General features: G+C 31.8%; 1 protein-coding gene across 1 annotated transcript; it reads right to left on the reverse strand.

Moving 5' to 3' along the window:
• Positions 1-815: 815 nt before the first annotated feature.
• Positions 816-1836, reverse strand: LOC133878157 (uncharacterized). Its single transcript, XM_062316664.1, has 2 exons — positions 1176-1836; positions 816-1082 (listed from the first exon to the last, which is right to left on the reverse strand). The coding sequence occupies exons 1-2, from the start codon at positions 1809-1811 to the stop codon at positions 993-995; spliced, it is 726 nt and encodes a 241-aa protein (XP_062172648.1). The 5' UTR covers positions 1812-1836; the 3' UTR covers positions 816-992.
• Positions 1837-15326: the final 13490 nt, after the last annotated feature.

Raw genomic sequence — 15326 nt, forward strand, 5'->3', positions numbered from 1 at the left:
GTGGTTCTTCACTCGTCTAAGTCTTGGTCAATGTGGTTCTTCACTTGATTTGTACGTAAAAATGTTGTATTTTGGTGTTTGGATAGTAGGAGAAATCAGTGATTGTCGTTAAAAATAGCTAGAGACTTCCGGCAAACACTGGACCCATCAACTAATTAACAACGGTTTATAGCAGCAACAAAAAATGAAATGCAAGAGAGTGCGTGCACTAAGAAAAAGTTCAAAGTTGAAAAATTATTTAGAAGTTTTTAAAAAAATGTTTGTGATGTAACATTATGAATTTACAACTCACAAGATATCGTCTTTTAAATTATCAATTTAATATGACGTAGACACTCCGTTAATAGATTCCGATAAACTTTTTTTTTTTTTTTGTCTATTTTTGAATGTTTGATTGCTATTGAAAAACTGGGTTAATTATATATATATATATATATATATATATATATATATATATATATATAAAATTGATTAATTGTAAAACACCTCCTTGATTTTCATTAAATGGTTTACCAATTAAAACATTTTCCTTTCACAAACTCCTCTCATCAAACTTATCAAACCCTCCCTCCCAACGGATACCAACATTACATGCAATACATTCCAAACACCAAAACTCCCGTTGGAGCCACTCTACCGAAAATTTAAGTATTAATAATTAATTTCACATTTTTAGCCTGAACCGAACAACAAAACAAATTTTCAAGAAGTTTTCTTTTTTATAATAATAGTCAAACACCAAAAAATCAATTAATTTTTCTAAACCGATGAAATTAAACCATGCATTTTAGATTATATATATATATATATATATATTACATTGAAACCGATTAACACTTAATTATTTAAGAAGAAGAGAGAAAACTACAACGACTAGAACCACCTTCCAGTGCTTTCACAAATCACAAGGCAAATCCCCCCTTTACGAAGAGAACCAAGGAATATTTGTCTTTGAAAAGAGTAGAGAAGAATGGAGAAGAATTCTAATTCTACTATGTTGCCAAACAGATCATAACCTCCTCAAGGAAAACATCTGTAAGGACTGTGGTTGACCCAAATGAAGCCTTCACCATCTCCAAGCCCTACGAAGACAGATAGCACGTACAAATTCAAACAAACAAACATTAGCAAATCCTTCAAAAAATTAAGAAAGAAATACTATGAATTATGTCTACCTTCTTTATGTCAACATTCACCATCTTCTCCCGGAGGAAACTGACATCTTTTACGTTGAAGGTATTGAGAAGGGTGATGCTAGAAATGGTTGACATGGGTTCCACCGTCAAATCATCCATCACCATATATGTCACGACACCTCTCACATACCCTGTCTCCTTTTGTTCAACCACCGGATTATAACCAGGAGCAGAACTACTGGCGGGAATCTCAAACTGTCCGCCGGACGGAGAGCTGATAACAACAGAACTGGAGAAGGCCGGGAAGCCGAACGGAGATAAATTTTTAACTCCGGTCTCTGGTTTTGGTGGTACGAAGTTTAGCAACAACGGAGGCGTAAGAGTGTTTGGTGGAAAGACTGGTTTAGGCTTCAAGAGAGCATCCTTGGTTTGGAGAAGATAGGTGGGGTCAAGGTTTTGGACACTCCCATAGATTCTACTCAACGAACCAGCTGACCCAGCTATGCCATGATTCCAAAGAAGCCCCATTATGGAACCGAGAGGTATCTGTAAGAGTCCGAAGAGGAAGTCCACGAATTCCTTTCCGGCCTCTGCGAACAGCACCTTGTTAGAGCTCTTGTCTACAAGAAGCTTCAAGCTTATCACTTTGCTGCTGTTGGCCATTGATGTCGCCATCTTCGTCTCTACGGTTTAATTTGCAGGGAGGATGGACTATATATATATATATAGATGTGATAGATTGCCGCACAAGGCACACAACTCCTAATATTTTTTCTACGTGTCAACTTTTATTTTGATTTTTTTAAAAAAAAAAAGAGAAGAAAAACCCTAGAGTTAGCTAGATGATCACGAACTGTGTCTTGTGTTTTGGTGTAGCAAAAAATTATCTCTTACATATATATAGAAAAAATATATATATAAAAAAAAAATCCATCAACTAACAACCCATTTTAAAGTAGTCAATTTTTAAGTGTGCTAAAGTAACTCATCAAATTATCAAAGTGTGCCAAAAAAAAGTCACTTTTTTTTTTTCGATAATACCCTTATTCTAAAATAAAAAATTAATAAAAAAAACTACTTTTTTTAACAAAAAAAAGAAAACAAAGGGGGTAGATTAATCCGAAAAAAAATTAATTAATTTTTTTTTTCGAATAAATGCAAAATCAATCATTGTAGTTGGCCTAAATCACAAATCATTCCCTGTAGTATATATAAAAATAATTCAGAGGTCATCAAGGATTCAAGATAGGCCAAAATAACAATTTAATTCCTGTAGACAAAACACTTGACAGATTCCGTTAATGTTCATGTCAGCATCAATGAAATGATGACATATGTCACTTTTAGTATAAAATAAAAAATAAAAGAAGAAGAAGAAGAAAAAGAAGCAAAGAATGTAAAATTAGTTCATATGTTTTACTTGATTTACAATTAACTCTTTGTAATATAAAAAAATAGTAAAGATTTAATTACAAATTTTTTATTTTTAAAGTTTTTAATTTCTTTAACTTTTTAGATTTCTATTTTTTTTTTTTTTTAAAAAAAAAAGAAATTGTTTTTTTTTATTATAGTTTTTAAGAGAATAAGGGTATTATCGAATTTTTTTTTTTTTTTTTTGCACAACTTGATAGTTTGATTGGTCACTTTAGCACAATTAAAAATTCATGGGGCTATTTTAAAATGGCCATTAGTTGAGGGGGCTTTTTTATATTTTTCCATATATATATATATATATGGAGTCTATTAGTAGTTATCTGTCTAATAGTTATTACGTTAGTAAGGTCATTTGTACTATTTAAGGAATGCTGGAATGTTGTTGTTTTCCTTTTCTTTTTTTTATGGAGAAAATTTCACTTTTCATCATTGATCTTTCATAACTTTTACAATCATACCCTTAAACTTAAAAAAGTTTCAATTTAGTGTATATATCTTTCAATTTTTTTCAATTTCACAACTCCATTAAAATTTTCCTTTAAATCTTAATGGATAGGTATCAAAATTCCTAAAATACTTTTTTTTTTTTTTAAGAAAAAAAATGTAAGGATTTAGACGTTAGTCAAGATTTAACAGAATTTGCAAAAAGACCTATATCTGAATCTTTGAAGAAAAAAAATTTATGTATTTTTTTTTAAAAAAAATGGTATTTTAGAAATTTTGATAGAATTTAACGAAAAATCTTAACGAACGGGTGAAATTAAAAAAAATTAAAAGATTAAGACACTAAATTAATATTTTTTAAAATTTAAAGATATGATTATAAAAGTTATGAAAGACCATGAATGATAAGTGAAGTTGATCCATTTTTTTAAAAAATAAGTATTTAAAAGGTGATTATTAATGAAGTAAAAGAAATCGAGTATTATTTTCTACAATATTTATTTTGAAAGTCACAACCCCTCGAAATAGACATTAGGGACCCGGGCTCCTTCAGGCTTCAAGTAGTTAAATGTATGTTTTTCTGTATTTTGTACTATTCACATCTTTAGAAAAAAAACCCAAGGAAAAGACTATTTTTTTTATGGTGTGGTTTTACGATTCTGCCCTTGTTCTTTCTTCATTAGACTTAAATCAGCAAGGTTATTTATATCTTTTGACACGTAGATTTACGGTTATACCCTTCTTCCATCCTCACTAGAGTAAAATCAAACAGGATTTTTTTTTTTTTTTTTTTTTTGTCTTTTGCCAATTCCTTAAATTTTAAAATTACTATATTGCCCTTATTTACCTTTCAATTGGCTGAGAAATCTATTGGGTATTTTTGTCTTTCACTTAAAATTACTGATTTGTCATTTGAGTTTGCCTAGTTTTTTTAAAAGAATATTTTAGTCTTTTCGTTCCTGCATTAGTTTTATGTTTTTTAACCTTTAAATCCTTTGAGTTCAAAAGAAAAAAAAAAAAGGACTTTTTGATATCAAAGCCAACTAATAATATAAGACAATATGGTACTGGAGCGGTACTTGATGGGACTTAGTGAAGAAGTAATGAATTTAAGACGGGTAGTTTATAATACTCCGGTCTCATATTGAGAAGAGATGAATAGCTTACATAGAGTAAGTGGTTTATAAGAGATAGTCATGAGTAGTAAGTCTTATATTACTTAGTTATTAAGTTAAATTAAATTTTTTTAAAAAAATTTAAGACAATTTTTAAATTGACTATTTTTTTTAATTTTTTAATTATGACTTTTTTTTTAGTGAGCGCAAGTGAGCTGGTATTTACGGACATATATGATCGAATCTTTTGCTGCGCTTAGCAGGGCCCATAACTTGTACTCCAAAGCAACGCAAAGGCAGCCAAAAGAAAAAGAAAAAGAAATAAGTTACTTTTTGCACTATTTTTTTTTTTTTCTTTCTTTCTTTTTCTTTTTCTTTTTCTTTTTTCTTTTTTCTTCGAGAAGCCAACGTTTACTCTATTTCTATTTTACCCCCATAAAAATATATGACAAGCTGACGCGTGCATTTGGATTGGGGGTAAAATGGAAATTGACTAAATGTTGACTTCTTCCCATTTTACCCCATGAAAGTATATGACAAGCTGACGTATGCATTTGGATTGGGGTAAAATGGGAATTGATTAAATGTTGGCTTAATGAAGAAGCCAAAATCTCAGTTTTCCTCTGGTTATCCGTACTGATAAGAATAGGGGGGAGGGGAGGGGAGAGGAATTTATTAAACAGGCCGTAAATGAGTAGAAGTTTGATTTTGTAACTTTTTTTATTTAAAAATAAATAAAAAATAAAAAGTAAAAAAAAGTCAATAATTATGTTATTGGATGACCAAGCATTATTAATTCCTTGTTTGTTAATCACCTCCAGGCTTCCAAGTGAAGGTGGCCTGTGGGCCATGAACTTCCCCTCTCCTAAACTCTGCAAATTCTATTTGTTATACAAGAGTAGGGATTTCCATGAGGATTGGAAAAAAGAGGAGAAAGAAGAAATTCATGGTCGTGAAGACTTTAAAGAGGTGGGAAACTCTTCTTAATTTCCAAACCCTTAAAAACACTTTTCAAACGAGTTTCCAAACGTGGTCTCCGGACTCTTCACCAATACTAACACAGTTTTCTTTTACAACTCCTTTCATCAAACCCGCCCTCCAAACGAATACCCACATCACGGATTCACGATGCAATATTGCAATCCCAAACACTTATTTGCCACGGTCGAAAATTTGAGTATTTATTATTTCACATTTTCAATGAACCAAACAACAAAACTATTTTTCAAGAAAGTATTTTAATAATAATAGTCGAACACCAAAAAATAATTAATTTTTCTAAAGCATTAATTGAAAACATGTTAAATAATATATATACACACACACTCACATCAAACGGATGAAACCTTATTCATTTCAGAAAAAGAAAAAACAACAACAGTAATAATTGGAACATTCTTAGTAGTTTCATCAAATTTTTCTAGCTAAAATAGTTAAAAATCAATTTTCTCTATTTTAGCCATTAACTTTTTTAAAGCAACATCAGTGGCCTCATTATTTTAGTTATCCACTATCACTATTTCATTTAAATAATTTTTTTTTTTTAGATTTTTTTTATTCTTTTTCTATAATCCTTTTTGAATGCTTATTTTTTTCCTAATGGTCATATTTTTAAAATTTTGCTTTTTTCCTAATGGTCATATTTATGAATACGAATATGTACTCTGATATTAGAATTTCAGATTAATTTTGTTTGGATGCTAAGAAAACATAGGAAAAAGCCACCCAACTAACTAAAACGACCCAATACCTAAAAAACCGTCAAATTAAAAAATATATTCAAGTTTTTCATCAATTTTAATTATTATCAAGCCATTATCCAACAATCAACATTACAAGGGAGAGGACCGAAGAGAATGAGTAGTGTGTGAGAGAAACGAAAAAATAAAATAAAATAAAATTAAAAGGGAGAGAGAGAAAACGAATTAAATGATATTTTAATAATTTGATGAGTGAACAGTACTCACTATTGTCACTCACCAAAACTTTTTTATTATAATAGTGAGGCTATTGGAGTGTATTGTTATGTGTTTTTACCAAATTGCGTCACCAAAATAACGCTACTAGGAATGCTCTTACAACCTTCCCTTTGGATGAAACCTTTTTTTTTTTTTTAGTTGAATAAGGAAAATATGTTACAAAGGAGGATCTTTCCCACTTTGAATCCGAATGGAAGAGAGAATGGGTGATCTTATGGAAATGCTTCCAATTACAAGATGAGAAGCGGCCCATTTATCTAAAGCATGTGCCCAATAATTGGCACAACAAGACACTTTCGAAGCATTCCAACTTTGAAAAGATGATAAACTTAAACTAATATCAGAAACTACATTAGAGAAATTCTACAAAGAGAAAAGTTCAGGAGAATTAATCGCTAAGATAACTAAAAGAGCATCACCCTTAATAATAAAATGATCATATCCCGAAGATAATGTCAACCGAGAGGTTAGAAGAGTTGCAGAAGCTTCACCAACAAGAATATCTGTAGAATACAATCGTTGGGTAGCAGCCATAATAATATTACCCGAAGAATCACTAATGACTACAGCAGTAACAGCAAAAGAGTCCCTTACAGCCACATCAAAATTTAATTTAATACCATCAACTCCCGAAGGAGTCCAAAAAGAGGGACTAAAAGCAGCATTCCAAGCCTCAAGATGAAGACCCAAAGTTGAAGAATGTTGTATAATAAGCTTGGCAGGATCGGGTTGAAGATCATCATGCACTAATTTATTTCGAGAAAACCAAATTATATCCAAAGTGAGAGAAGCAAAAAGTTGAAATTTCCTAGCTTCCGACTTAGGAATGGCCAAGCACTCAACCGAATATAAAATGGCAAGGATCCAATCTGAAATAGGCTTATCAGATAAACTAATAGTAATAAGCGGCCAAGAAGAGGATCTCCATAGAATTCTAGCCAGATCACAATCTAAAAAGATATGACACAGTCTCTAACAGACCATTGCAAAAAGGACAAATCCATGCATTTGTATCAACTGAAGAAACAACACGACCTATATTACCTTTTGAGGGAAGAATATTCCAAGCAACCTTTCAAAGAAGGTGTTTAAGTCTAGCTTGACTTTTTAACCCTTAAAGTTTATGCTAAGCTTTCAAAGAGAGAGGAGAGATTCTACCGGGCAAAGATAGAGAAACCAAATGGGCAGATTTCACTGAGAAAAGACTAGAAAAGGGAAAAAACAACAACAACAATTACAACCTTCCCCAAGGGAAACAAGCTAGGCAAATCCACTAATCAAGTGAAATATATAGGCTCTTTACTAAAACCCATAATTACACATAGCCCATAAATTCTACCTTTTCCTGGCCTATATATTTTTCCAAAATGATAAAACCCTTGAAGAATGCCTCTTCCCGGTAGGGTGGAAATGTGAATGCAGTTATTATTCGCTCTTTACATATGAGGTAATGAGTATTTTGGATTACTATCTAAATCTATATGCAAGATTAAATAATGTGGTTATTACTATATGCAAGCCTAAATAAATTAATATTTCACTTGTTACACAATTTACAATTATCAACTATAGAGAATCATTATCTCATAGGGTAATTGAGATTTGGATTACCAAAGAATCGAAGAAAAAAAAAAGAAAAAGAAAAAAAGAAAAAGAAAAAAGTAAATATAGTGAGATATTACTTTAAGATGATAATGAAAAAAACTTAACATAACCTAAATGTCCTAAACTTACAAAATTTAAAACTTCATTTTAGTAAAGTTAATTAAATATATATAATATATTATATATATAAAGGGAATGCTGATGCGGTTATTAATTGCATTAACATACCCTAAAATTACTATCCACATCCACATATGAAGATAATGGATTATGATATCCACATCCAAATAACAAATAGCAAATATAAACAATTATTATTCACCTGCATTTTCATCCCTACTTCACGTCACATACAAACCGATAATTACACGTACGCTTGGTGTCTAAAAAGCAGTTAAAATCTGAGAAGTTATTGGTGAATTGAGTTCCGTAGTAAAAGGCTACTCGGGTTGGCTTTCAAAGTTGAAGAGGACTAAGCAATCAGCCCCTCAAGGAAAACATCTGTAAGGACTGTGGTTGACCCGAACGAAGCCTCACCAGCTCCAACCCCTAATAGGCCCGGCTCCTTCAAGTAGTCAAATATTTATTTTTCTGTATTTTGTACTATTCACATCTTTAGAAAAAAAACCCCAAGGAAAAAAATAAAATAAAAAAGCCAATCAGAACAAATGTTTATCCTGATATTAGCTACAATTACTGGATTTTTTTTTATTTTTTATTTTTTTAAAAAAAAAAAGAAGAAGAAGAAAAAAAGAAGCTATATTTATAAAAGAGACGGGTTATACATTATTTTTATTATTATTTTTTTATTTTCTATTCCTACTCTTATCAAAATTACTATTATATCCGTGGGTAGATTAATTTGTGGTTCTTTTGCTTGGAGCATTCCTAATGTACTCTCCATTTCAAATTTTCACCAAAATTTGGTAAAAAGTTCAAAAAAGTCTATTTCAAACGACTCTTTATAATTTTTCTATTTTTTCTCTTGTCATAATTTTACTCCACATTTGGCTCACAAATCTCATGACCTACTGAATATTTTATCATTTCTCTTTCCTTCAATTTACTTTTCACTTTTTCTCTCTCCTAATTTGTTATGAATGGTTACTTAAAATCAATAAAAATATTAATATTTTATTGAAATAGATAAATATTTGAAGAGTTTGATATATAAAGTTTGTTAAAAGTAATAGATAAAATAACAAAAATAAATTATTTAACTAAAATTTTTAAAAAAAATTAACAACTCACTAAAGATACTCTTAGCATCGGAAGCTCTTGCCAATGGCATGTGGTTCTTTCCTGACCAATGAATAATAGTAGGGCCCATAACTTGTCAAAGCCACTGCCTGAGTGCCTAGAAAACACCCAAAAAAACAAGTAGCACGAGATGTGTTGTTTGTTAGTTTGTGATTGATGGTGAAAAAGTGTTTTTATTTTATTTATTTTTTATTTTTGTAAATACAACTTCATTTCACAAAAGTCGGGTTACAAAATAATACAGTGGGATAGACTCTCCAACAAAAAACCTAAAAACTGATATAGCTGTGCCAAAACAATAACCTAAAAGGAAATGAGTATATTTTCAATCCCAAAAAGAATCAAAAATATTCTGACTCCATCTACTTTGGACGAAGCCAAGGATATGTATGCACAAAGTAGACTAAGAACCAAATTGGTGTTGATCAGGGTTACGACCCTTTGTAGAGTCTTCAACCCTGTCAAGAGTAATAATCCCTTTGCAGGGATTGAGACGTGGACACCGATCTGGGATGAGAAAGAACAACCCCCTTGCAGGGGTTGAAGCTGGACTGGTGCAGCTCTAATTAGAACAAAAACTCTATCAAAAACTCTATAGAAAGGGTTTGCCATAGAAACCAAAACCCAATCGTAGAAAAAAAAAACACAACAGAAATAAAACCCAAAATACACCATCGTTGGTGGTCGGACCACAACTGGAGATCAGCAAAGTTGGAGGAAGCTGGCAGAGGGTAGCACAAGCAACATTAAGTTGACCCTGCGTCGGCACGTGATGTACGCGCTCTAGAGCGTGTAACTCACGTTCCAGCGCGTGTTGATCCAATGATGAAGCCATTGCATGTGGATCAAAGTTAGAGGACCATGGAACCTGGTGGGGTGAAGCGTATGATAGAGAGGCCTCCTGAAGTTAGTAAATTTGATTTGGAAAAAAACAAATCTAAAAACTTCAAGATATTGGGAGATCCATGGCTTAGATCAAGAGGAGGACAAGAAGATCGGTGCAGCTGCAAAGAAACCGTCAACGGTGGAGCAACAGGTGGATAGAACCCCCAAGGAAGGTAAAGCGAGAGAAACCTCTAGCCTGATAAGGGCTTCAAAGGAGACGTGAGCAGACTGAACATGTAACGCCCCACTTTTTGCAAAAAGACGTAAATGAAAATTTTGAATTTACATGTGACATTACGACATCATTAAAGTTGATATTTGACAGCAGAATATATTTTTTTTTTATTAAAAACTTGAAAATATAACACATCAGAACTGACTGAATTTCCTCAGTATATAAATAATATAATTTGGCGTTCTCACATAAATAATTACACACAAAGCATTAACAATGTGCCACATGCGACACTAATAATACGTAACCATTGTTTAAACCTAGTGCAAACCAACATATAAAATTTACATATTAAAAAGTAATAATTAAAAGTCTCATTCATATGCATAAATACTAGCATAATAATCATAGTAGTTTCGTCATTCCTTTCATCCTGCATAAACATGTATGTGATTGTGATCATCAACACAATCTCATACTATGATCAAGTGAGTCAATTGCCTTTAATAATATAATGAAATATTGGTTTATTTAAAATACACAATACAACCATATGATGAAATGACAGTTATGAATATGTACAGACTTATTTGCTTGTACATGCCTTGGGACTTAAATCTCTAGTCTTATTAAACTTGCCTCGGGACTTAAACTTCTGGTCTTATTGGTGATTAGTGTCTTAGATCTTAAACCCTTGGTCTATTATTATTGGTGATCACTGATTAGACTCTGAAGACCAAAGGTTACGTTAAAGTCGCATGGCAAAGACCGAAGGCTAACGATGACATTTATTAAATTAATTCCTAAAACATCCTTAAATTAAAACGGGCATTATTATTAAAACATATTCATACATTTGTATAAAATAGACATAATAACCTCAATAACATAAATAATGAGTTTTATATTTTTAAAACAATTGGACGGCATAACAGCATAAATTAAAACAATCATTATTTTAATTTATAAAATCTGGGCAGAGTAACGGAATTAATATAGCAAATGCCAAAAATACCTTAAAACATTTGGGCAGCATAGCGAAGCTTGAAATATATTTTAATTGTCAAATATATATATATATATATATATATATATATATATATATATATATATATATATATATATATATATATATATATATATATAGCTCTATGTTTAAAAATACAACTCAAGCACACATATTTTTAAACCTAATAACTTAAAAAATGATAAAACATGAGCTAAAGATTTAGGGCTTACCAAGGGCTCTTAAAATCAAAAGAAGTTGCACCACTTTGCTGTGTACAAAATATAAAATGGTTGAGATAATGCCTATTTAAATTTTAAAGTATTCAAAATGAATATTGTGGTAATGCGTGTTTTAAAAATAAGTAGTCATATTGCATGTGTATTTTATAAGCCAAAGTAATGTTTGAAATAAAGGCTATAGTAAATTAATTGGGAGATAAAAAGTAACAAAGATGGTGAAATAATATTATGTGATAATTTATTATCACATGAATAAAATTGTATTGCAATAAACACGTGTGTGTGTGTGAACTCCTTGGAAGCTAGAAACTGTAAGTATTTATTACTTACTGAGGATGATACTGATTTCCATAATATATGTTTATGGTTTATTTAATTGTATGCGTGTGAATGGAATTTGCATATTTTACTATTGTGATTAATAAACTTATTAATAACGAGTGGGAAAGTTGATTCTACCCACGTCAGAAACAATAATAAATAAAAATTGGAAAGTTGATACTACCAATGACATGGGAAAGTCGATGCTGCCTATGCCGCCTGACGTAGCGGAAGACTAAGGTAACTAATCAAAGAACAGCGTCTTCGATTCTGCAAGGAGAAGCGTCTTCGTCTTCTACCCCAAAAGATAAAACAAGCCCGCAGGCTAAAAGAAAGATAAAACTCCGCAGAGTATTTGAGAGAGAATTCTCTGATTTTATAATAATTCAATTGATTCTTAGTTTTACATAATAAGCAAGCCTATTTATAGAAGAGAAATACTTGTGGAAAAAGTAAACCTATCCCTAGTAGTAAAAGTAAACCTTTCCTAATAGCAATAGTAAACCTTATTCTAGTAGTAAAACTAAAACTTATTCTAAAAGGAAAAGAAATACATAAAGCAAATCTAGTCCTAATGAGTAAAGGAAATAAAGTCTTAATTCTAATAAGGAAATAAAATAAAATAAACTCTTGGTTTGAATATCAAGTCTTTCCTTTTGTACTTTCATTGTCTGCAAACAGGTAAACTTCTAATCAAACGGCTCTGCTTCAATATTATTTTTGGCAACTCTTCTATTTTCGTTTGCACCGAAAATATTATTAAATTCCGTCCTACATTAGACACCCCCACTTGAAAAAAACTCGTCCTCGAGTTTTCTTTGCGATATGTCACACGCGGCTCTTCCGGAGAAAGATATTTGGAAAAATCTTCATAAATAGCGCGCGGCTCTTCTGGAGAAAGATATTTGGAAAAATCTTCATAGATAGTGCCAAGACACAACTTTTCCTTTTTGTCTCCTTCTATAGTAATTTCTCCAAATATTTTTTTTCTTAATGTCACCTTCAACTTGATTGTCTTCTTTAAAGGAATCACCATTGTCAATTATTTTTGTGGTGATCGTGATGAGCTGCGCTTGTGGTGAATATTTTCTTCCACTGGTACAGTAGTTGGAACCAATGGTTGTGGTTGCACATGTTGTGTCTCTGACGGCAACTCCGCTTTTTTACTATAAACATTCTCTTCATATATGGGTTTCCTATTTGGAGATTCATAAATATGATTAGAAACACGTCGAACGCAACTTGCATCATTGTCACTAAGATCTTCAAAGATCGGTGGTCGGTTTATGGGTGCAAGTCGTTGGTGACGAGTAGGTCTCACTCGGATCCCATAGTCAACATGGGTATCATTGTACATGTGATTACGATTAGGACTTATGTGCATGCGCTCTATCATCTCCCACATCTGGCGCATCTCTTGTTACATCTCTTGTCGCATCGTATGCTGGAACTTTTGGAAATCGGCTCTCCAAAGAGCCTCCCTATCACGAACAACGTCTTTATAGAAGTTGTTACTGTAGTTAGCCATCGAATCCGGATAATGCCGGCTCGGATACCCCATGAGTTTGGCTCTCAAAAGAGCCCCTCCCCTACAAACAGCGTTGTTGGAGAAGTTCGTTACCGTTGCGCTGATTGGCCATGATCAGGATAAAAGCCTGCTCTGATACCAACTGACGTAGCGGAAGACTAAGGTAACTAATCAAAGAACAGCGTCTTCGATTCTGCAAGGAGAAGCGTCTTCGTCTTCTACCCCAAAAGATAAAACAAGCCCGCAGGCTAAAAGAAAGATAAAACTCCGCAGAGTATTTGAGAGAGAATTCTCTGATTTTATAATAATTCAATTGATTCTTAGTTTTACATAATAAGCAAGCCTATTTATAGAAGAGAAATACTTGTGGAAAAAGTAAACCTATCCCTAGTAGTAAAAGTAAACATTTCCTAATAGCAATAGTAAACCGTATTCTAGTAGTAAAAGTAAAACTTATTCTAAAAGGAAAAGAAATACATAAAGCAAATCTAGTCCTAATGAGTAAAGGAAATAAAGTCTTAATTCTAATAAGGAAATAAAATAAAATAAACTCTTGGTTTGAATATCAAGTCTTTCCTTTTGTACTTCCATTGTCTGCAAACAGGTAAACTTCTAATCAAACGGCTCTGCTTCAATATTATTTTTGGCAACTCTTCTATTTTCGTTTGCACCGAAAATATTATTAAATTCCGTCCTACATCACCGCCAAACAATATGTTAGCATAGCTGCCAACGTACTAGCAAGTCATAGCTACTAGTATTGATAAAACATGGTGAGGGAGTTGATGCTCTAGTAAAGAGCCGCTAAGACGAACATGGATTTAATGGTCCTGGAATGAGTGAGCAAAAGAAGAAAGTAAATACATAAGATTCTGCATATAAAACTGTCATTATATCGTTGCATTATGTTTCTTTAAATAAATTTATAAACATCATGTTATTGAAAACAGTTGACTCACTTATGCGTATATGGGATTGTGGGCTTTGGACTCTTATCCACAATCTTATAGATGATTGTGTAGGTATGGAAGGGATAAAATATCAAGACTATCTGGATCCTTATACTGATCCTGATTATGTGGATGAGGCTATCTAGTGCCTCCTTTTGTGTGATGAGCTACCAGTATATTCTATCTTTTTATGATAATGTTAGGACTTATCTTTACGCATTCCTTTGATAAGTAATGTTTTACTTTATGATTTGTAATATGACAATGGCTATATAACATTAGTGCCGCCTGTGGCACGCATGTTATCGCTTTTTTAGTGTTTATTTATTATGTGAAAACATTTTGTTTATATTAATGCATATTGAGGTGTTTAGTCAAGCTCTAATGCGTTATAAGAGAATTGTCCCTCTCATTTCAAAAAAAAATATTCATATTTTTCGCTGCAAAATTTATCATCTCTGATGTAGTAATGTCACGTAATTATTTAGGTATAATTACTTACACTTTTTGTAAAAGTGGGACATTACAAAACATGGGCAGATAGAGGAAAAAGTGTGAAGAAGAAGGGTGGGGAGGGAAGCTTCCCTCCCATGGCTGGTGAACCAGCCAAGCCTTTTCCGACAGGAAGTTTTTTCGAGAGAGTTCTTGAGAAGTTTTTTGATATGAGGTTTTTTGGTTGGGATTACAAAATGTCCTTTTTAAGTGTTTTTATTTTAGGTAAAAAGAATTTTAAGTGTTTTATATTTATTTGTTTTTTTGTTGTAAGTTAATGTTTTTATTTTGAGAATAAAAAACAAAGAACTGAAGAAGAGAACTTTAAGGGATAAATATAAAAGAGTTTCCTGAACTAATAGTCGATTTTATAATAACTCCCTGAACTTTCAAGTGTACTAATTTGATCCATCAAACTACTGAAGTGTGCCCAAGAGACTATTTTTGTCGAAATATTCATATAATACCTTTTATTCTCTTAAAAATTAATAAAAAAACTATTTTTTTTTTTTAAAAAAAAAGAAATTTTAAAAAAGATATTAATATAAAACTAAAAAGTTGAAGAAATTAAAGCTTAAAAAATTAAATTTTTTTAATTAAAAGAAAAGAAAAAAAGAAGATGAAGAAGAAAATGGGTGGCTAGGCAGCCCACCCAGTTAAATATTATATAAATATATATTTTATTAACAGTTACACGTGTCGTCATTTTATTGATGCTGACATGACACATTGACAAAATCCGTCAAGTGTTTTG

The sequence above is a fragment of the Alnus glutinosa genome, chromosome 9 (genome assembly GCF_958979055.1).
Source record: "Alnus glutinosa chromosome 9, dhAlnGlut1.1, whole genome shotgun sequence".
NCBI classification, from domain to species: domain Eukaryota; kingdom Viridiplantae; phylum Streptophyta; class Magnoliopsida; order Fagales; family Betulaceae; genus Alnus; species Alnus glutinosa.

Coding starts and splice junctions, on each gene's coding strand:
- LOC133878157 (XM_062316664.1), bottom strand. CDS start 1,811: ATGGCGACATCAATGGCCAACAGCAGCAAAGTGATAAGCTTGAAGCTT. Junction 1,083..1,175: donor TGAATGTTGACATAAAGAAG/GTAGACATAATT, acceptor CTGTCTTCGTAG/GGCTTGGAGATGGTGAAGGC.